This window comes from Ambystoma mexicanum, chromosome 11 (genome assembly GCF_040938575.1).
Source record: "Ambystoma mexicanum isolate Mex_15411 chromosome 11, UKY_AmexF1_1, whole genome shotgun sequence".
Classification (NCBI taxonomy): Eukaryota; Metazoa; Chordata; class Amphibia; order Caudata; family Ambystomatidae; genus Ambystoma; species Ambystoma mexicanum.
The window spans coordinates 186045474-186069334 of NC_090934.1; the positions used below are offsets into that span (position 1 = coordinate 186045474).

At 43.4% G+C, this 23861-nt stretch overlaps 1 protein-coding gene across 25 annotated transcripts in view; it reads right to left on the reverse strand.

Annotated features, from left to right (window-relative positions):
* LOC138503201 (mucin-2-like) overlaps positions 1-23861 on the reverse strand; it is a 1598433-nt gene that overhangs the window by 1204093 nt on the left and 370479 nt on the right. For 21 of the 25 annotated variants that reach the window (XM_069622774.1, XM_069622776.1, XM_069622767.1 and 18 more), the window contains 2 exons: positions 3471-3515; positions 2628-2720 (listed from right to left, as the gene is read on the reverse strand). The exons of 2 other annotated variants lie outside the window; for them this stretch is intronic. In XM_069622774.1, the coding sequence (XP_069478875.1) occupies positions 2628-2720; positions 3471-3515 (138 nt within the window). The remainder of the gene's footprint in view (positions 1-2627; positions 2721-3470; positions 3516-23861) is intronic. 2 more of the 25 variants (XM_069622763.1, XM_069622781.1) reach the window with 1 other exon arrangement.

Consider the following 23861-nt stretch of genomic DNA (forward strand, 5'->3'; position numbering starts at 1 on the left):
TTGCAATGAATGAATGCAGATCATATCATGCGGATCGACTGGAATACTTTCTGTGCGGGCTTGGTACTCAGTATTGTCTTGTCTCCTCAAATGATTCATCGAAGCCCTTACTTGCCTGTCTGGAGGCGATAGTTAACCCATAAATTGGACTAGGTCTGTCAAGATGCATAAGGGAAGAGCCAGGTCTTGAATGCCTTCCGGAAGATGAGGTGGTCCTCAATGCGGCAGATGCTAGAAGGGATAGAGTTCCATATGATGGGTATTTGGATGGAGAAAGTCGATCCCCCTATGATAAATGAATGTGGAAGGAGCAGACTGGTCACAGAGAGTCCCTGTAATGCCTGCTCCACACATGCCTCAAGCTACTCCTGCTCCTACACCTGGAGTATGCAGGTCTGTGCCGAGATTCTATGAAATGTTCCCTGTTTGAGGAACAAGAAAGGGATCACATATTCTGCCTCCATTCAGCATTCATACTGCAGAGACCAGGACTGCATGGCCACTAGAGAAACCTTCAGAAAATTCCAAGCAGAACCTCTGCACTACCTACCTGGTGTGCACGTCTCTTAAAACAGCATGCTCGCATTCTTCCCAGGTCCTGTGCATTTCCTTCTCATGATGTCACATTCTTGATGACAGTCTGTGATACGCTCCATCCTCTAGCACTCAACTGTACATTCTGTTTCTATTAAGAGGTCAATGTGGCCCCCTCAAACCTTTGGCTTTGCCGGATCCTTAGGGGCCAGTAGTCCACCAATTCTCTTCCCCCTTCTCCACTGCATACCAACTGTGGGCTGGAAGCTCCTGGAATGGACACGAACCAGCTGCACCCCATCTGTTTCACAGAACAAAACAATCAGGAGGACCTGGGTCACTGCTGCTCCTTACATAATTAAGGGAAGGGTTAGAGAAGGAACTACAGTAGTCTGGGAAGATAGGCAAAGAAAACTCCTGTGAAAATATTCTGAGGATCATCGTAAGCATCAAAAGTGAGGATTGCAACAATGGAGGGGTCCAAGGGTAATGCATGCTCTGCTTCCTTATGTGTGTGTGTGTGTGTTTTGTACAAGTCATGTCCATATACAAATGATGATAGCATTAGACCTCTCAGGTAGAACACAAACCACTTTCTTGACACGCATATACCACTCATTATTTTATAACTAGAAAATGGATCTCTGTGGGTATGGGAATGGGGGGCTTGGTTGCTGCTTTGACTTTTCCCATTTGTAAAGCTAGAAGTGGTCAGGTACTCTGTGAGAATTATTGATAACTCTCTTGTCTCCTAAGAATGCAAAATCTGTGAAGGGATTTAGGGCCTCATTACACGGACGGCGGTAAGGGTTAACGGTCACTGTTAATGGTACCGGTGACCGTTAACCCTTACCGCCTTACTACGAGGTCCCTTTGCGGGCTGGAGACTTTAACGCCTGCTTTTTGCAGGCGTTAAAAATCCCGCAAAGGGACCAGGGAGCTAATTATGGTACCACAATTTGCGGTGCCGTAATTAGCACCTTCCCCATTCCCATTATGCCCTATGGGACAAAAATGGGAATGGGGAAGGGCAATGGGAGAAGGGGGAATTACCGCCCCACCAACCTTGGAATAGGGCGGTAATTCCCCTTTCCTCCAAGGCGGTGCCAGTATTTTACCGGCATGGACCAAGGTGCTAATAGCACCTTGGTCCACCGCCGTCCGTGTAATGAGGCCCTTAGTGTTTCGTTCAACCAGATCCAAACCTTAAAATCAGAATCAGTTTGTTATCAAGATTATACTTGTTTAAAGTGATAGAAAATGATACAGTAACTTTCAGCATCAGGAGTCTCTTGCAGGTTATTTATTTATGTATAACATGTGCATTGTGCATATTACAATATTACTTGTCTCACAGCACAAGTTGCTCAAGATATGGACCGTAACAATACCCAAAGCAGGAAAACATGAGAATCAAAATGGAGCTCGGATCGCAGGAGAAGAGCAGAGCCTTGATGTCTTTCTTGAATTAATAAGCCTCAGATGGTGCCAGAGATGTTGTTCCAGAGTTTGGGGGCGTGGGCGGAAAACTGCCTCCGGGATAGGGACGCAGGAGTATCTAGAGAGATTGGGCCATGCATTTGGATTTCAGACAGAGTTTGTTTCTGAATCAAGTCAGTGGATGGGAATCAGGGCAGGGATGACGTGCTCTCATTTCTTATGTCCAGGTTCATTAGTGGTGGTACTGCTCTTGATTTTCTCAAATATGCCCAATATGCATTCTAGTTGTGACCATCAATGCATTGTCGCTACCTTCTTACACCCATTCATCCACATCTGTCCTTGCTTTTATAGATCAATTCATGGCATATCCAGCTAGTTGTGGCCATCCGTCCATTCCTTCATTTGTTCATCTTTGTAAAGCCTCCCACTGCTTCTCTTTATTAACCCATCATTGGCTCCACTATTCATTTGGTCATAGGCTCATCAAGCCTCTCACCTTTAGCCGTCAAACTGACTTCACTTCCATACTAAGATCCAAAGCCCACCACCCATATATAATCTGCTGTCTCCAGCACCCAACATTTACAGTTCCAAGCACCATAAACAATCATCATCCTTACAAAGTATAATCTGATGAAACTTGCAGTTACCTGCGAGACTTGTTGTTGGAACTAATAATGTTGATGGTTCTGCTGTCGTCGTTGTTGTTCTTGCTGCTGTGTGCGTTGATTCTTTTGATGGCACTGTCATAGACAACCATATTTATTAATTATGATTATCATTATTATGGCATTTATTGAGCACGTACCTAGCTTCGAGAAGAAATGGAGAACTTTACAGAGGTATACAACAATACAGATGCATAACGGAGCGATTTACAGAGGTATACAACAGTTCAGATGCATAAAGGAGAGCTTTTCAGAGGTAAAAACAGAACAGATATACAGCGGGGCGTAGGACACAGAGGGGCACAGAGGAGGAGTACAGCTGTACCGGGTGGCGGGGAGCAGAGTGGCGGGCGGCGATTCTCAATGTGTATTTTATTGTTTCTACCAATCATTTATTCTTACGTCGATGCACCATTTCATACTCCCCAGCCTCTGCCCATTTGTTCATATTTATCCATACTTTTTATGACCCTGCACCATGCTCCTTTAACTTCCCATAATCTCTCTGTTTCTTCCTGTGCACTGACCTCCGTCAGTCCATTCTTCTATAACTCGACTGGAGACAGCATGATCCTTTTCATCCGATTTCCTCCTCCAGCTATGTCATAAAAGTTTCACCACTATTCCATCCAACTCTGACTATCCAGCCATTGCTCCATATTGCCAACTGCTTCGTGCCTATCCCTCTCAAGGGCTCCACTTTTGATCAGTTTAAGGCCCAATAAATCTCTCTTTCTTACCTACCCCGCTGCCTCCACCGTCCATCATCTACATCACTGCCACCATGAACTTTCAGGACAATTATGAAGGGTAATCTGTAGTTACCTGTAGTCGATGCTGTAGTTACTATTTCTGCTACTGTTGTCATCACTGTCATTGTTATGATGCAATAGAAATGGTAAAATAACCACACATTAGTACACCAGTTAGAATACACCTTGAGAACATTTATCTATCACCATTTTATCTCTTCCATAAAACCTCATAGATCAATTACCAAATTGACTCTGGGAAGAGGTCGCTTTGATAGTGTTCATCAAATATATGTTAAACAGAGGAAGATAGGGTGAGCTAGGATGTTGAGTGGAGCAAGCTGGCCAATCATTATTAGGGTCCTTCGCTAACTTAGTACAGCATGAGAGAGACTCACTTGATGGATAACGAATTTCAAGACACATTCACCTGTAAATAACTGCTGCAGTGCTGGGACCATCACTCAATGTTGCATATAATTCCCTATAATATCTATGGAGCTTAATGTGACTCCTGGTTCTCTCACCCTACACTTTTAGTAATACCCTGGCATCATTATTCCAATTATTAAATACTACTGGCTAAAGATATATTTCCAAACACACCCATGGCAATCAGAAAAGGCACACAGATTAACAAAAGTATTTGGTATGTGCTCCTGAATAAAATAATATATTAATGCCCAAATAAAGGTTTCAGCCAATTAAAATTAAAACATTTCCAAGTATAAATTGTGCAAGCTGTAATCATGCAATGGGGGACACATCAGGCATCCTCACATCAGGGGCCATAGTCATACAGAAACACTGTGCAATATGTAGAACACTGTACTTTATTTACAAATTAATAGGCCAATGTGCAAAATCTGTATGGGAGAGACAATAATAAAAATAAAGCATTGCATTAGTAATCAGAAACATGTTCATTATTTCAATGTATAGTCTCTTGTGGGAAGCTTGTTTTGGTGAACAACATACTGTGAGGGGTCAGTAATGCGAGGCGGACAACTGCTTGTATGTTTCTCAGAATTTAACATTTTATTAAAAGAAAAAAATGCAAATAAATCCTCGCCAAACCTACTCTATCAGGGAGTTCCCTACCTAGTCTAAGAGTTCGGGGAATCACTCCTAACAGAAACAAACTGACCTTCACACTAAACAACAAAACATGTAAAGTAAATAATCAACGACATAAATTAATGAATAACAAACAACCAGTAATGTGGATGTCCTTCACCTGTCCTGGGTAAATCCCTTTCCCAGGATTGTTCAAAGTCAATTTCCCTGTGTTCAAACGCAAGAGTAAAGTCTTGAACCAGTTCTTGTAAGTTCCATATGAAATACAAGTTCCCCAAACAAAACCCCGTTGGTAACAGTTCTTCAGCTTTTAGTTGAAAAGATATGTTTCTAATTCCAGCCAAGGAAATAGCACCAATGGTAATCCTGGATGTCTTCCTTCCAAGATTGCTTTGCCACAGTTCAGAGAATAGATTAGCTACTTCTACAGTTCTACAGGTGTTCATACCCTCTGCAGTACTTCTGGTATAATTGTCAGGATGCTTCCTCTTGGGTTGTTGTTCTCCTCTTAACAATCACCCTTGTACTACTGTTGCTATGGAAACAGACTCCTTGGTTCCACAGTATCCCACTACTTCAAACAACTTCAATGTGACATATACTGACAGTATTATACACAACCACACTTCTGGTATTTCTGCTTCAACTTTATAAATTAGAATGGTTAGGCATTTTAAAGACAAGACATTTCGACCTCTACAGGTAGGCAAGGCACTCTTCTTTCCTATGCTCCAAGAAAAAGGCAGCCTCTTTGCCTCTTCAGTCTGCCTTACTGACCCCAAGGATAACGTGCCTCTGCTTCCAGACTGACTTTCTCCCAACTTCAACAGTCTTAGCATTACAGGTTATTTGCTCAATCTGCTTCCAAGCACCCAGTTCCCTTCCCCAGATTTGTACACACTGTTCTGTGTTTAAAAGATATTGGGCCCCATTATAACTGTGCCGTTCCGGTAACAACGGTGCCTGTAAGCCTACCAGCACCGTTGTTACTGGACCGGCACACTACAGGTCTGCTTGCCGGAGTTGCTGTACCCGGTAGGTGGAACCCTGCCGGGCACAGCGGCCACAGTAAGCAGACCTACATGGAAGCACCGGCACCGTTATTAACGGTGCCAATGCTTCCGTGTTCCCCCTTCCCATTGAGTTCTATGGGACCCAAATGGGAATGGGGATTAATATTTACCAGCGCCTGACTTCCCGGAACGCTGGGGTCGTAATCCCCCGGCAATTCTGGCAAGCCAGGTGCGGTAAATACTGCAAGTCTGGCAGAAACCTGCCAGTTTTACCGGCACGGCTACTGCCGGACTTGTAATGAGGCCCATTGGTTCTTAGGGTTACAAGTTTCAGTCTTCAAAGGAAAATCAATTTTAGGCATACACAACCACTCTTTAAGGTAGATCTTCAACCTTAAGTGTCTAAGGTTTTGTAGTCCCACATATTAACACGGAAGGACTTTCTATTCCAGTCGGGAATCACAATAGGTCATACGCGACCATCCTGTGATGCTGTAAAATCTTGTAACACATGTGAAAGTCGCTTCAGAGTTTTTGGAGTACTTTAGAAAGTGTTCCCTGCGACCTCTCCAATAACATTTAAAAGTTCGACAATGGGAAATGAAAGGCGTTTCTTCACATGGGAGCACTGTAACTTTACTAGAAGTGTGTGTGATACATTTCCTTTGTAAAGAATAGCTTTCACAATGACAAACAGTTTATACTCGCTTCTGCTCTTACTCAAGCCACTTTAGAGCTGGTAACACTTACCAGCAAGGGTGTAAAAGTGTAACTAAATGCCAAGCTTCACTCACCGGCTCCAGGAACACTGCAGTTGCGGTCTGCTTCACCTTCCCAACTTCTTCTTCTTCTACAATGGCTTTAGGCACACTTGGGACCCACACCCCTCTGCTGCATGGGTGTCTCCGGTATGGCCACACCAACTGGGAGTCTCCTGCACTCTTCTGTCCCTCGGCTTACTTCTTGCTACGGGCCTCAGCCTTCAGCACAGTCATGGCTCTGCAATTACAGCCACTAGCCGCACCTGGGAAGACTTTCACTCTCAGCACGTCTCTCTCAGCGCAGCCACGGCAAGGCAGGGTTTGTGAACAAAGAACCAAATTTGCAGGTGAAATCTTCTGTCGCCACATCCCAGCGTCCCGTAAATGATCACACTTCGTCATGAACTGCCATCCTTGCTCTTCTCCTTCTGCTACTTCTGCAAGCCTTCCAGCTCCTGCTCCAGCTCCTCTCTCCTTCTTCCTGCTGCACCCTTTTATGCCTCTTAGGTAGGGCAATTGATTTCAGGTGCAGGCCCTTACTGCTAATTCTATGTCAAGGCAGGAGGCAAGCATTATGCTTGACTTTCTTTAATACTGCAACTCACAATATTTCAAAAACTGAACATTTAAACTCAACCTTTTTTGTTTTGCTACTAAACTAAACGAAAAGTTCAAGAGTTTAAAGAGTTCAACTAAAAACACTACAAATCCCCATGAGCCCCTTGTCCATCGTATTCCTAAGGCTCCCACTGACCACCTATCAGAGTTGGGGTCCAATATAAATAGTCTCTGATACGGGTCCTTTCCTCGTTCTTTATGCTGCAGCTCACGAGATAAGTGAATTTCACCTTATATTTTGCTGTCACGTGTTTCTGTGGGAATTACTTCAGAATAGAGATATTGTAATGAATGTTGACCCTACCGGGGCTAGCATGTTTAGTTGGTTGCACTGTTTTATTTTTATTGAAAGGATTTTCCCTCGTATTTCACGCGTGCTCCCACGCGCCCAATCTATTAGATCTATCCCGAGTTATACCGCTCCAACCTCCTCAGAGTGAATGCGCTCTCATCAGGCAGCCGGCCCCGCTTTCTCCTCCCACTTTCTCTCCCGTTCTCTGTGCCGCTTAGCACCGGCGGCGAAGGAGACAGCATTAGGACCCAGAGGATCGGGCTGCATATCGCGCCTTTCCCGACATCCTCTGGGTCCCCGCTTCAACGCTCCATACTAACGTTACAACTGAGAGAACACGACATGCTACGTTGCAGCAGGAGAGAGGGTAACCAACTCAAAGTTAACAAAAAAAAGAGAGAGAGTAAGATTTACAGAGCCGCTGCATGTCCGGTCCTGAACTCTTTTGTCCGCAGAGGCTGCTGAACCCCACAGTCTCCCAAGAAGGTGTGAGCAACAACTGTTCTAACTTACAGCTGAAGTTCCAACCCCCTCAAGGGAAAGGGGAAGTGGAGAAAATAACAAACGGCACAGATACCTCTCTTCATACAGGCAACAATCTGCAGAAAGAGAATAGAAAACAATTATTACTCTCTCATCAATTTCACTGGTTTTCACCGAAACCCCCAAAGAGATTTTTCATACCTGTACATCCTCTGCAACTTCCTCAGAGGATAACAAATGTGCTGTGTTTAAACTTTTCAGTCATTATAATTATTGAACTTCCAAAAGAATCTTCTTTCTTGCTCAGAAAGTCTTTTGAATATCTTGAATATATATATTTAAGAAAATACAATTTAGACTTCCTTTGAGTGACTTTTAGTCCATAGTTATTCACCAGCAGTTAAAAGAGTCACAAACTTGCTGTCATCACTTCCCAGTAACTTTTGAATACGTGAAAATGAAGTAGAATTATTGTCTGTGTTTTAGTGCTTGTTTCTCTTGTTGTTCTTTTTAAGAGATTTCTTGACTAGTGTATAAAGTCACTTTTGAGTGAATGAATGTGATGTTACTTTGAATGGATTTTCTTTAACATGGAGGATTTACTCCTAGCATCACAGTAATATTCAAACCCGAAAAAAATACTTTAACCTGAGTTCTACTTCCTGCTCAGCTTTTAAAGAATACGAATCAACACGGTCTCACAAGCGTCCGTCAACTCTTTCTCTGGAATTAAACACTGACACTACAATAACTAAATTTGCGCACGCGCATAAATAACTTAATTCCTGACCCACATAGGACTGTTAGTCATCGCGCATGCGTTAAAAAACTAACTTGTATTCTATGTTCGCGCATGCTCATTGTTTAATGCCTGACCTTAATTAGACTGCCATCGCGCATGCTCTAAAGAGACTAGCTCATATTCAACGCTTTCAATTTATGAGCACGCGCGTCTCATTGCCATGTCGAAATAACTAGACAGAAATCAAAAGCGAATTCACCACAAAAAATATCTGTCAAAATGTTGCGCAAACGTACCCTTGACTTTCACAATACTCCGAGCTTCCTCCAAACGCTAACTTCTGACACATGCGCTTTTATTCCCAAAAACAATCAACACCCGTTAAATCGCTATGGAGCCTAGATTCCAGACTCACTAACTCAATACCTCTGTAACGATAAGTTTAATGTTCTTTAAAATGAATTTCATCTACATGAAATGTCAAAGACTAACACGCATTCAGGAAACACTTTTCAAGAGTGTTTAGTCAATCAAATTGCATGTATGTTACTTCAAAAGACCTTTCCTAACTAAATACCTAAACTAAGAAGTAACTCATATTTCATTAATGCCTTTTAAGACAGTCACAGAATCATGGTTGTATCTACTTGCGAGGAAAGCTTCTCCAAACAATTTCTCAAAGTAAGAAAACAAACGCTCCCACCGGATGCTTCTGGTTGTCTTGTCCCACGCAGGAGTTAATCTGATTCATCAAGCTGAAGAGTAGGAAAACATATTTAACTGTATTGAATAAACTTATTTAGAAGGGAGAGTTTAAAATACAGGACCTTCCTGGGACATACTGGACAATGAAAGGCAGTTTAGAATGTTGCCAAGTTCATCTAGTGATTACCTGGACCAATCACCTCCCAGTTCCTCTCCTCCATGTTGGATTGGGTTATTACTCTCACTTTGTAACATAGTAGTTAAGGCAAAATAACACTACTCCAAAACAACAGAGTCAAGCAGAACTCTCACTCTCCCACAATCGCCACTGAACCAGACCTGACACTGCACAGCCTGATTGTTCCCAAGCAGCTAGCTTTGCCAAGCAGCCCAGGCACACATGGCTCAATATAAAGATTCAAGGCTATCTCAGTCTACCTACCCAGAGTGGAGTGAGGATGAGTGGGCAGAAGAGCCCACAAAGCCTGATACAGATGTAGCTCTTAGTTTGAGAGTCCTAGGAGACTCCCTCTCACAAGCTGTGTCGCAGGGGGTGCAGCCTCTCATACAGTGACTAGACATGCTGGAAGCTATACTTGCCAAGCAGAGATCTGACCAAGAAGCTTCCAGAAAGAGACAGGCAGTCAGTCAGTCCAGGCAAAGGGACATCAGCCAGACATCCCTGTACAGGGGTTGACCATGAGGGGTGTAAGAAGGCTCGAAAGAGGCCGCCCTCTTCGACCCCCTCAGAGCCAAAAAGAAGGGGTTAACTCAGCACCCCAGGAGGTGGTCGATCCAGTCAGCAGGCTCAAGAAGGCCTTCTTGACTTGATGAAATCGACAGTGCTACACTCACGACCCCCTACCCCATGGACGACTAATTTGGGGGACGAAGACAGAATTTATTCTCCCTGATGATGAAGGGAATGAGGAGGAGGAGGCGACCCTCACAGAACCCCGTAATAATGACCCAGCTCCGGAAGAAGAAGATAATGTGGGTGACATGTTCGACCCAGAGGCTATCTGGCACCCCAAATCGTCAGAGTGGTTGCTGTCACCTAGAGTGGCCCTGTACATGTCTCAGCACACCAGGAAGCCGCTAGAAAAGGAAGTTCGATCAAGATTGAGAGCGGAATGTCCATGACCCGATCTACCCGGGAAGCTTGCAGATAACCCTGATCTCGACCTGAAGATGGTAACATTTGTCACAAAGACTGCCAGGGATATTCGCAAAGGCGTTGATCGTGCTTGGAGGGGTTGTCAAGATAAACTACTGGCCGATCCCTTGGCTAAGATAATGGATCTAGCCGAAAGGGCGAAAGATACCGGAACTCCAGTGGACGCTCAGATCCTAGGTAGCGGGGCACAACGCGCAGTATGGGCCTCATTACGAGTTTGGAGGTAGCCATGCCGTTTTTAGCAGCATGGCTACCCCCAAACTCAGGTCTGGGTCCCCCAAAAGGGGACTTACCGGGCCATTCCGACCTTGGAGGGCCCAGTAATTCCCTTTCGCAGGACCTGGAGCCGGTACATTCCCATTCCTATTTGAGCCCCCATAGGGCTCTATGGGAATGGGGAGGATGCTCCTGACTCTCAAAGTGAAAACAATCAACAAAGAAATCAGGTCAGTCATTGCAAAGAAGACTATTTCGCTTAGCATTCTAGCCAGTATAGTGGGTCTATTAGCGGCCTCGATTCAAGCAATTTTTCCAGCCCTCTCCAATACAGAGCCCTTTAGAGGCTCAAGATCAAACACCTTCAGGGAGGAGTAGGGTATCACCAATTAGTTACCCTAGCCCAAGACGCTCTGACAGAGCTTCGCTGGTGGCTCCAGAACATGGAAGCTTAGAATGGCCAAGCAATTTTCGGCGAAACTCCAGATATGATAATAGAGTCAGACGGAAGCAGAGCTGACTAGGGAGCCAGATGTGGAGACATAGAAACAGGAGGGAAATGGTCAGCAGAAAAATTGCTGTTACAAATAAATTGTCTTGAACTTCTTGCAGGGTCCTTCACAGTACGCACTTTTACCAAAGGCAAAGCAAACTGTTGCTTCTTACTCAAGATAGACAACATATTGGTGGTTCGGTACATAAACAAGCTAGGAGCGACCAAATCCAAAATGTTAGCCGAACTAGCAGAATACTTTTGGCACCATTGCCTACAACATCACATAACGATATTGCCAGAATACTTACCAGGGGAACAGAACATTGTAGCAGACTGGAACTCACGATATCTCGTGGACTCCAGTGATTGGAAGCTTCACCCACTAATATTTGCGCAATTGCAGAAGATTCAGGGTCCCCTAGACATCTTCAGTCCAGATTGAATGCAGAGACTCCTAGGCACTTCAGCTGGAGGATAGATCTGGTGCAGTGTGGACGGACGCCTTTTTACAGCAGTGGACCGGAGCAGTCCATTATGCCTTTCCACCGGTCATCATGTTAACGAGAGTCTCAGCGAAAGCCTGCACAGAATTAGCGGAGCTAGTGATAGTAATCCCGCCGTGGAAGTCCCAGGCCTGGTTTCCAGAAGCAATGGAACTTTCTTATGATTTCCCGAGGATGATTCCCCACAGCCGGGACCTTCTGCACGGCCCGATTGGCCAGCCTCACCCCCTAATAGTAGAAGCCAGTCTCCACCTAATAGCTTGCAGGGTTTCAGGAAGAGATGGGAATTAACAGGCATTTCGCAGCTCGCTGCCGACTGCATCAGAGACTCCTGAGCGCCTTCCATCATCCAGAGCTATGGCACCGATTTGAACCATTGGTCCGACTGGTGCACAGAATGCAGTGTTCATCCCATTTCGGCTCCTTTAGTCCAGGTACTCAATTTCTACCTGACAGATTCCATGACGGTTGCGCATACAGGACAATCAGAGTTTACAGATCAGCGATATCAGCGGGTCATAATAGACTAGAGGGCAAACCCTTGGGAGAACACCTCACAGTAGTCTGTTTACTTAAAGGAGTTAAGATCCAGAAGCCGCCCGAGCCCAAATACTCAGGGCTCCAAGACGTCAAAGAAATATTTCAGTTATTTCTCAGCTGGCCGGACAATAGCAACCTCTCACGGTCCCAGTTGTCGGGGAAACTAGCAATGCTGCTCTGCTTAGTGGCGTGTAGGAGAGTATCTGATGTTAAAGCATTAGAAATATACAGAAAGATTTTCTACCCAGAAGTCGTAGCGTTCAGCATAGTGAAAAGAACAAAATGCGATTCAAGAATAGTTTCCTACTCCTATTTCTCAGAGAACAAGAAGATATGCGTAGCGCAATTCATAAAGGATTACGAACTAGCAACGGCCAATGTGAGGCCATTGGGAGTATCCCAGCTGCTTATAGCGCGTAGAATGCCATATCACGCGTTAGCCACAGCCACAATAGCAAGATGTGCTAGAGAAGTTATGCACTGGGCAGGTATATATTTATCCAGATTGGGGACGCATTCTGCGAGAGGGGCAATGGCTTCTAGAGCATTCGCAGCAGAAGTGTCCTTATAGGATATTATGAAGTCAGCCGACTGGTCTACAGAGGCAACCTTTAGGACCTTTTATTTTAAACCTGTCTCTCAAATGGTTAATAGTATGGTAGAGAGCTTTGAACAAGCATAATGCTCGCCTTCTGTCTTGACATAGAATTAAGATTGCCCACGCTTACAGCGCAGGGTAGTCTTGATTCTATTAAAGACACAAAGGCGAGCATTATATCCCGGCCAGAATACGGCAAAGAGTTTGATGTCAACATGTATGTTTATAATGTAGAAACTCACTGCCCTATTCCCACCCTCATAATTTCGTTCTTTATTTCTCATACGAGACGCGCAAAAGACGACCTGAGATGTTAGGAGTAGAAGGGAGCGAGTTTTGTTACTCCTGGATCGGACTTCTACGATCAGTTATCCCTGCGGGCCGTGGCCCTCCCCATTGAGAAGTTAGAGCTGAAGAGACGCGGAAGTGTCAGAATGGTTTGAGAAGTTGTTATGTTTAGAGTTCGGGCAGAGGTTTGCTGCCACAAGAAAGAGGAAAGTGCCCAGATCAGAGACTATGTATACTGTTCCCCAGGCTCTGATTGGTGGTCAATGGGAGCCTTAGGACTACCATGGACAAGGGGCTCATGGGGATTTGTAGTTTTTTTTTTTGTTGAACTCCTTAAACTCTTGAACTTTTCATCTAGTTCAGTACCAAAACAAAAAATGTTGAGCTTAAATGTTCAGATTTTGAAATTCTGTGAGTTGCAGTATTAAAGGAAGTGAACCATAATGTTCGCCTCAGTGTCTTTAATAGAATCAAGACTACCCTGCGCTGTAAGCATGGGCAATCTTCATTGCCTGACACTGGCAAAGGCTGTCAGTGCTTCTTCAGCCCTCTTCTGCATCTCAGTCCCTATGGTATTCTGGGACATGTAGTCAAAGATAGCTTTTTCCACTTCTTGTAACCTTTTAGCCTTTTGTAACCTTTTAAGGGTAGATTTAATTCCCTTAGAAATAGAGGTGCTATAGGTTTTAACTCTATTAGAGGAAGATGTGGTAGAGAAGACATTTGCTTTTGAGGACCAAAAGGATTCCTTCTTTTGGTACAATAGGGATGGGTGTTACAACCCTAGGTTTTTCCACCTTAGATTTAACATGAGGTTGAGCAATATTAAATTGGCAATAAGCCATAACCTCTTCTGGCATAGTGGTAAGAACCTCCCCGTCAGAGGAAAAATACTGTGTCTCATTCCACAGAATCTCCTTGCTACCTTGGGCCCTGTCTCCCCCCAGGTGATACTCCTGCAGTACAAAAGACCCAGGTTTGGGATCAGGAAGCGTCTGCCCTCCCCTGGCCCCTGCGAGGAGACTGTAGGCAGGGTTTTAGTGAGGGAACTGCAGGATTCTTCACAATACCCTACTAGGGAGGATGTGACTTAAACAGATGAAATCAGCTTGCTTCCTTTTGGATTCACACCCTGTTAGCAATGTAGCCACTTGACATCAATGAACTTCTGAACATTTTGTGTTTTTTTAATTATACTACTACTACTACTACTACTACTAGATTTGTAGTGTTTTAGTGGCAGCCTGTCTTCCATATTTACTACCAGTAAGACATATGGATATTGGCAAAGGGGGACTTACAAATAAGTAAAATACATGTTTTCTGCCAGGGAGAAATAGGAACCTTGCCATTGTTAAATGTGCAATGGATCGACTATCAAGAGGTAAGGGTCTACAATTTGTGGTGGACTCTGCTTCATTTGTTTGCAACACCCAATAAACGGAGGCAAATAAGGAAATATTTAGTTTGTACCCCCTTTTGCTGACAGTATGGGGTGTGAGGACCAGGAGTGGTATAAAGCTCACATTAAACGCTGGAAGGTGTAGCTCAGCCATACACACACCTCTTAATGCCATGCAGACTCCACTCCTGTGTGTGCCCGCCTCACTGCTGGTTCCAACAAAGTGGGCCACAATCGCTCTCCAGAATGATAATGATGGATCAATAATTGTACCATTAAGCATTCTCTTCAATGAGGCGGCTTGAGCATTGATCAAACTAATACGACTGGAGAATCGGTTTACATGAATTTAATTAAAAGTATTAGCTGCCATAACATTAAAATGTCAAATAGTAAAATCGGGACTCTGGATAAATGGTTAGGAGGATCCAGGTAGAAAGGAAATAAGAAAAATAAATGTATGTGGTGGCAAGGTACACTCGTTGGCCTTAAAAATCAAAGTAAGAATCCCTGTGTCCAATCTTTGCAACAAAAGACATTGGTGCTTAACACTTCATAAAGCCCCTTTACTAGAAGTGTTTTAAGTTTCTTTTTTCAGATAAATGATGGCACCAATTTATCCCACTGTGGACTTGGATTGCTTTTTATGAATTTCCATTGCTACTTTCCAGACTGAGAATCACAATTGAGAACTGAATGATGTGCTATTGAGATTTAGCATATTACAAATAGAGAACTACACATTCCTTTTACCACCATGAGGGGCTTCCAAAAAAAGCAATAATGTTAAAAAGTATCTTAGACGGCCCAATATGACGTTGCTTTACAATGGGCCTCATTACGAGTTAGACGGTAAGCGGTCAAAGTGGCGGTAACTCAGTTACGCCACTTTTACCACTCCAAACAAATTAGGGATTTCCATTAACTCGGCACTAACAACACCAATGGATTTACCACCAAAAATCAGCATAATCAGGCTAGTGGTATTTCCAGCGGCGGAATTGGCGCCATAATCGAAAACGATAATTTTGCAGTAATCCAAGTTGGAATACCACCATAATACCGCCAAAAATGGTTGCTAACTCATCCAAAAGAACAGTGCAGTTACCTCCACCTAAAGGGAGTCACTAACCTGGAAATGCAGCATCTCCTGCTGTACATTGAGATACAGCGGCAGAACCAGCACCACAGACCACATCGAGCAGAGAGGCGGGGGAGATGCCATAACTCTGTACCGCTCAACAGGGAGAGTATTGCTAGACTACTCTCCCTGATCCACTATGACATCCAGAGCAGAATCAGCATCCAAACTGCCTTATCACCGCTGCTCAAGCTTGTGTCTGAGCTGCATTTCCTAGCTACAGACACCTACCAGCACGCTCTTGGCATGCTGCATGGCACATCACAGCTCACATATTCAATTGTGCTTGGGCAGGTGCTGGATATCACTCCTGTGGCATGCACCCCATCACATCTTGCTGCCCACCACCCCGGCACAGACAAATGCCACAAAGGTACAATTTTACTTGGCAGCCCACATGCCCCACAATACTGCAGCCCTGCACTGCGCTACCCAGGCAGCGGTAGATGTATACCGAACAGGAAGCAGTACCATTCCCTGAATTTACAGGTGACCTATGATGCACACCTCACCACCACACACTGTGGCGCCCGCTTTCCTGGTTCCACCCATGACACCTTGGTCCTGCGTAACAGCACACTGCCAGCCTACATGGAGAGCTGCAGAGGGCAAGGGACATGGATACTGGGTACATACAAGTGCCATCACACATTGCATTTAGAAGCTGCGCCCAATAACCTCTCTGAGAAAAGTTTCATCTAGAAGTGTGCCCTATTGCATTTTGAAGTTGCGCCCAATAGCCTCTCTGAGAGAAGCTGAATTTAGAAGTGTACCCAAATGCATCTAGAAGTGTACCCAATTGCATCTAGAAGTTGCACCCAATAGCCTCTCTGAGAAAAGTTGAATCTAGAAGTGTACCCAATTGCATTTAGAAGTGTACCCAATTGCATTTAAAAGCTGCGCCCAATAACCTCTCTGAGAAAAGTTGCCTCTAGAAGTGTGCCCAATTGCATTTTGAAGTTGCGCCCAATAGCCTTTCTGAGAAAAGTTGAATTCAGAAGTGTACCCAATTGCATCTAGAAGTGTGCCCAATTGCATTCTGAAGTTGCGCCCAATAGCCTCTCTGAGAAAAGTCGAATTCAGAAGTGTACCCAATTGCATCTAGAAGTGTGCCCAATTGCTTTTTGAAGTTGCGCCCAATAGCCTCTCTGAGAAAAGTCGAATTCAGAAGTGTACCCAATTGCATCTATAAGTGTGCCCAATTGCTTTTTGAAGTTGCGCCCAATAGCCGCTCTGAGAAAAGTTGAATTTAGAAGGGCGCCCAATTGCATTCTGAAGTTGCGCCCAATAGCCTCTCTGAGAAAAGTCGAATTCAGAAGTGTACCCAATTGCATCTAGAAGTGTACCCAATTGCATTTAGAAGCTGCACCCAATAGCCTCTCTGAGAAAAATTGAATCTAGAAGTGTACCCAATTGCATTTAGAAGTGTGCCCAATAGCCTCTCTGAGAAAAGTTGCATCTAGAAGTGTTCCCAATTGCATTTTGAAGTTGCGCCAAATAGCCTCTCTGAGAAAAGTGGAATTTAGAAGTGCGCCCAAATGCATTTAGAAGTTGCACCCAATAGCGTCTCTGAGAAAAGTGGAATTTAGAAGTGTGCCCAATTACATTTGAAGCTGCGCCCAATAGCCTCTTTGAGAAAAGTTGAATTTAGAAGTGTACCCAATTGCATTTAGAAGTTGCGCCCAATAGCCTCTCTGAGAAAAGTTGCATCTAGAAGTGTGCCCAATTGCATTTTGAAGTTGCGCCCAATAGCCTCTCTGAGAAAGTTGCATCTAGAAGTGTGCCCAATTGCATTTTGAAGTTGCGCCCAATATCCTCTCTGAGAAAAGTGGAATTTAGAAGTGCGCCCAATTGCATTTTGAAGTTGCGTCCAATAGCCTCTCTGAGAAAAGTTGAATTTAGAAGTATACCCAATTGCAGCTAGAAGTTGCACCCAATAGCCTCTCTGAGAAAGTTGAATTTAAAAGTGTGCCCAATTGCATTTTGAAGTTGCGCCCAATAGCATCTCTGAGAAAAGTTAAATTTAGAAGTGTGCCCAAGGGTAGATTGGACGAGTGTATAGATTGACCGAATGTGTGGAGCGGACGATTGTGTTGAGGAGCAGACGAGTGTGTGGAGCGGACGAGTGTATATGGAGCGAATGATTGTATACGGAGCGGATGACTGTGTGGAGCGGATGACTGCAGAGCAGATGAGTGGCAGATGAGTCTGTGGAGCAGATGAACGCATAGAACGAATGAGTGTATGGAGCGGATGGATATATAGAGCAGATGAGTATGCTGAACGGACGAGTATGCTGAACAGACGAGTACGTAGAGCGCATGAATAGTGCATAGAACGGATGAGAAACAAAATGCATAGAACAGACCCGACCGCTCAGAATTGCGTGACATATATATTATGCTTTGGAATGCAAGGAACTTTTGAAAGAACATACTTCATATCATACCCCACGCTTACTCTCTCCTTACACCACCACTCAACTAGAACACAGAGATACTATGACACCATTTGGTATAACTGTTCTCATATCAACATCTGCCGCTCAATCCCCATCACTCTATGTAAACATCACTGGTTTCACATCCACCAGCCAGGCGTTTCTCCTCAGGCCTAACGCTGCCACACTCGGCCTGGATAATTCCGGCCAGACCGAACACATACTCCTGATCTCTCAACCACCACACCTACCGCTAAGAAGCAGCTACCACATGAATCCGCACCCGCTGCACACATACCTGGTGCGAAAACGCATCTTTGGACTCTCTCTACTGACCCGAACTTCGGTTCCCAAGGGCGTTCAACCTACCAGCGCCTTCAGACCATACCAATGGTATACAAGGCGCTATACAAATGCAAAATAACATAACATAACATTACAAACTTGCACCGCAAGTGAAATGGGCCCTGAAAGGGGCTGCAGGCACCCATCGCAATGACAAATGAATGCATGCCCTGGCACAGCCCTGTGCATGCAGGGCCTGCCCTCTCATCTCCCACATTACAGCCACCAACACACAGGGCTGGGCCTTGCAGGTCAATTCTGTAGCATGACAGTAAAGCATAATGCTGTAGCAAGTAATAAATCCACTACGAGAGAACTACATGTACCGCAATTTACAGGGAAACCCTACCTAGACAGGTAACAGCACATTCCACAATGATAACGCACACTGCCAAACTGTGTCGGCATGTATGCTGTAAACCATGATTGTCATTCCACAAGAGTAGGAATGCACAAAACCATAGAAATTCACAATTACAACCATACGCCCTTCAGGCCACATGAACAGCACAGGGCTACCACAGACAACATATCATCATCAAATGTTATATTCGATGCAAGCTATAAAACCAGTCACATCCCTATAAAACAATATACAATTTGTAAAATATCAATGTATCAGTATTTAAGATAAGCAAGACATTAAAAAAGAGAGAAAAAAAGATAAAATCTCTAAAAAACAAGGCACGGAGGAAGATATAAAAATAAATGGCTTAATGAATTTCATACTGAGACATCTGTCCACATACGTCTGAATTTAAGTGGTCAACTGTCAACACCAATACAGACATTATTAGGGGTGAAGCAGGGTTGCATCCTGGCTTCAGCCCTCTTCAACTTCTTCATTTCAGACTTAAATAAATCTTTTAGTGGACTAGTGACCGACTCGCCTAAACTGAATGGTCATATTTTAAGATGGTTGCTATATGCGATCTTGTCCTGATAGCTAAAACACCTAAAGGCATGAGAATCATGTTGGCAGCATTGGGTAAATATGTAAGAAATAACTTTATAACAGTTAACACCGCAAAGACCCAAATAATACAATTTGGGGGAATGTAAATCAGCGAAATAGGAAAAATCATTGGTTTCTTCAAAAGACAAAACTTAAAGTGTCGAGCGTTGTTTTCATTGCGACTATCTCCTCATTACGGCCACCTCCTCATCACGGACATTTTCTCATTACGGCCACGTGTGCCTCATTTATGTCTTACTCTGTAGCTTTAGTCTTTTGATTTGAAATTTACATATTTGACTCCTGTGTGTTTTAAACGGACCCTCCCTTTTCTTTTTCTTTTTGTAGAGTCTTAGTGATTGGTGTGTGGGTAATTCCCGCCTCCTGGCCCTCCTCCCATCGTGTACTTCTACCCAGTGTGCAGCGCAACTGCGCGCGCACATCGAAGTACATTTAAGTACACTGTTCACTGTTAATGGTGAACGGGGAGTGGGGAGTGCTCTACAAAATAAACCTCTTGTGAACAGGGAGTGGGGAGTGCTCTACAAAATAAACCTCTTAGTGTGCCCCTTGCTGTTGATGTACACGGGTAAGCCTAGAGGTAAAAGTATCATTTATTTCATCAACGCTCTAGTGGTGGCATTTTAGTCTGATTACTGATAACCTGACTCTTATTTTCTTCATTTTGATAAGGTAGTACTGCATATTATTTCTAAATCCAGTTTGTCTTTAAAAGCTGGCATGCCAAAAATTAATTCTGATTTATATAATGTCTCTCCTTTGTAATCTCAAAAGGTATTCTTAGCAAGGAGAGTTAAAGAGAACCTTGAAAAGAAAAAACAACGCTCTATTTCTTTGAACGTTGATATTCGTAATTTTTGTAAAGTAGACGGCTCCAAAATGAAAAATGTACCTACTAAGGATACAACCAGTCTTCCTGATTTAAAATCATTGTGCTCCTTGTCAGTTGCTGCTCAGATACAAGAAGCTCAGGAGAAGGGGAACTCACCAGAGCAGAACAAAACACCAGCAAACATTCCTAATAAAGAAATAGCCGATGCCTCTATTGCTTTGGCTTGCGGATCAGGTGATATATGCATAACTCAAATACCTGAAGCCACGATTGACTTACCGTCAGGCTTAAACGGCATAGAGCCTGGAAATCTGCCCTTGTGTTCAGTACAGGCTCAGCATTTGCTAAGTATGGTCCATGACAAATTGACAACGATGGGTGAAATTGATGATGAGGCAATTAAGTTCATGAACACATCAAGTGATCATGAACATATTGCCGCTAAGGTACAATATATTTGCTCTAACTCAGGCGATCTTATACACCTCAATGATGGAACTTGGGGACAGAGTTTGCCAATTAGTGAAGGCTCCTCTGCTCAACAGCATAAACATGAGGTTCAGGATAAGCAACAGTTGTATAAATCGCCCGTTCTATTTGACAAATCTTCACCCAATATGTCCAATAGGTCCCTCTCTTTTGTAGCACCTACACCTAGGCGTACACAATTTAAGGCACCCATGGATAACCACCCATATTGCATTCGGGACCCCCAGGCGACATTCAACAACAATAGATTTTCCTTTCTTGAAGCGCCGGCTCTTAATAACACGCTTACAGCAATGAATATGGTGCTTCTTTCCTTGGCTAAATTATATGAGATGCTGGATGACAAAATAAAAAATCAGATTGAAATTACTCAGCAATCCCATGTGAACATCATGCATGAGATTAGTACAAAGTTTTATCAACAACCTAAACTCTCAACTAACGTTCTCAGTCAAGGGACTCAGACTTGTCTATCTGACAATGTTATCTCTATTTAACCTGCTTCAGAGGCGCCCAAATCACTTACCTGTCCTAATCTTGTTGTTGTTGACGGTGCTCCTGTACTTCCACAAGTGTGTTCGAAGGAGGCTTCATCTATGACTAAAGAACCACCTAAGAAAGGTCCGACAACAACTTTAGCCCCGCTGTTTACTAACATTAAAATAGCCTCTTTTAGTGTTCCAGGTCAGTCTGACCCCATACTGTAAATCAACTTTCTAGTGAAGTGAACAAGAGGACTAATGTCAAAAAGAAAGCAACCAGACTACATACAGCAGCAAACAAAAAAAAGGCGTTTGTCTTCAAATCATGAATCTCAGTCTCAAAACAAGGCATCTTTGTTATATCAACCTCTTGATGACCTAGTAGCGATAGCAGCATCAACATCATTAGCGAAATCTGTTCCTATGTCAAAGTCGTTAGACTGTATTATAGCCTCAAACCTAATGAAACATCCACAAGTACAAATGGTCCCAGACAATCAGACAATACCTATGGTCATGGCTGCAATCGAGCCCTCGCAATGTAACTTGCATGCTGAGAGTCTTCATCTAGTTGAAGGTTCAGTGACATCTAAAGACTGCACGCTACAAGAGTTACGTGATGAGATTCGTGCCTCCTTTATAAATTACAACAAGGAGAACGAAAAAATAAAACAGTTGATGTTGATCTCTAAGAAAGAGACATCCAACGAAGTCAGTCAAATGCTCCAAACCACCTATCCGAAAGTCAATTAGCTTTTGAAAGGACCGGGGCTGCCTAGCGGCGATCACGAAGCCCTGGCGTCAATGAATCCTACTAGACCTGCTCTTCAAAAATCTGAAGGTAGGTCAATCCTACCACAAAACAGGGAACCTAGTTCCTTTCCCTCCACCATCAAGAGCCATGCATAATATAAAAAGCATCATCGATTGTTGATTAAATGTCGTCATCATCCCTTTGCCAGATATGATATGAATCGTGCTAGTGTGCTTAACATCTGTGCCGAAATAACGGCTTTAGAAGATCTAACTTCCACGGACATTGACTTAGTGGAATTTGTTAACCCGCCTGATCTATCTGAGGCGAGGTTGTATATTCAAACTGGGGTGATACTCAATACATTATTGCTAGCGTGAACTGCTTTTTACAATCTGGGCTTTATTTTAAGTCAAAATGCGCATGAGCAAGACCAATTGGATGCAAAAATCGAGGGTATCTCAATCTAGAGTTTTTGGGGACAAAAATGGCTTACTTCCAAATGTTGGTTCAAATAGCAACGATACTTGGATGCACCATAATTATGTATAGTAGTTTGTAACAATCCCAGGTAGTTACCTCTATCAGCCTCAGCTCCTGGAACACTGGGGGCTTCAAACACCTTATTAACATCGAAAGTAGAGATCTTCTACAGTATGATATTATAGTCCTCCAGGAGACGTGGCTGCGTACTTCCCCAGTATGGGATGCCTACGATATATACTTAGTCCCTGCCATTGTAGCTCGCATAGGGAGGCCAATGGTAGGCCTAATGATGGCTTTTCGCAAGGATAACAATTTCAATGTTGTTTGGCATAAATCTCCATCGCCATGTTTTCAAATTATAAAAATACAAAGAGGTGTAACTTGTTGTGCCATTGTAAATGCTTATTGGGGTAAGAAACATCTAACCTCAGATGACTTTTTTGATCAATTCAATGGTATATTGGATCAGCTTTTACTGGACAAAACTATTGTGGATTCGTTCATCATGGGTGACCTGAATTTACATTTATTGTCTGAATCTGTGTCTTCTAGAACTATGGACGAACATTGTTGGATTAAGCTAATGGCTAACAGAGATTTTGTGATGTTGAATGGGGCGGTTCAGGGAGATGTTCCCCCTAGATGTACATGGCATAGCAAGGGCTGTCATTCTACGTTGGACTACATTTATGTTAATAGCCACTATTTCTCAAAGATTTTATCTTTTAATGTAAAATCTACAGTATCGAGTGACCACAGTCAAGTAACTTTGACCTGTCATTGGCCCCTGTCTCAACCTAGAACTGTAAATTATCATTCAACAAACTTAATTGTAAATAATGCAGGTAATCGTATAAAATGGTCGAGGGCTAAACTACTCTGTTACAAGCAAATTCTGAGTGATAGCCACGGGGGATCCAATGTCTCTGACAGCCCTTGCTATATACATGCAATGCAAATGTTTTCTTCTGAAGGTGTGAAAGCTCTTGGTAGTTGCCCTAATCATCTTCACTGTTTTGACTTGGAGGTAAAAAACGAAAAGCGTGATTTAAGAATATAAAGATGTTGTCCAGGCACCCCATGAATTTGAGTGATAATTATGATCAGATAAAACAGCTAAAGTATACGTAAAAAAGATGGCGCCTTACAATATCAGCGTGATGGCAAAGCCATGCTGAAACAGATCCTTGCTAAATCTTCAGGGGGCATCTGGGCGCTCTTGAATTCTGCATGTTGCAAATATCAGTAATCTGTTCAGATTAATCGCGTTTTGGAGTGCGATTGGATAATTCACTTTGACAATATCTACCGCACCCCTTTTCCAGATCTGAGCCTTGATTGGAATGGTATTGTTGCCGATCATACGGTTAATTTTGATCTAGATGACATTATTCATTGTATAGCTAAACTAAGTACCTCTCAAGCCTCTGGCCCGGATGGGCTTCATAATGCATTAATCAAGCAGGATTCAGTTCTATGGGCAGAGATATTATATATCATTTTTATATATCATTTTTTCTGAGATTATGAGATCTTGGAATCTGCCTCATTCTTGGAAAACATCTGTGATTCTTTCGATTTTCAAGAAAGGGGACCGTGCCGCTCCAA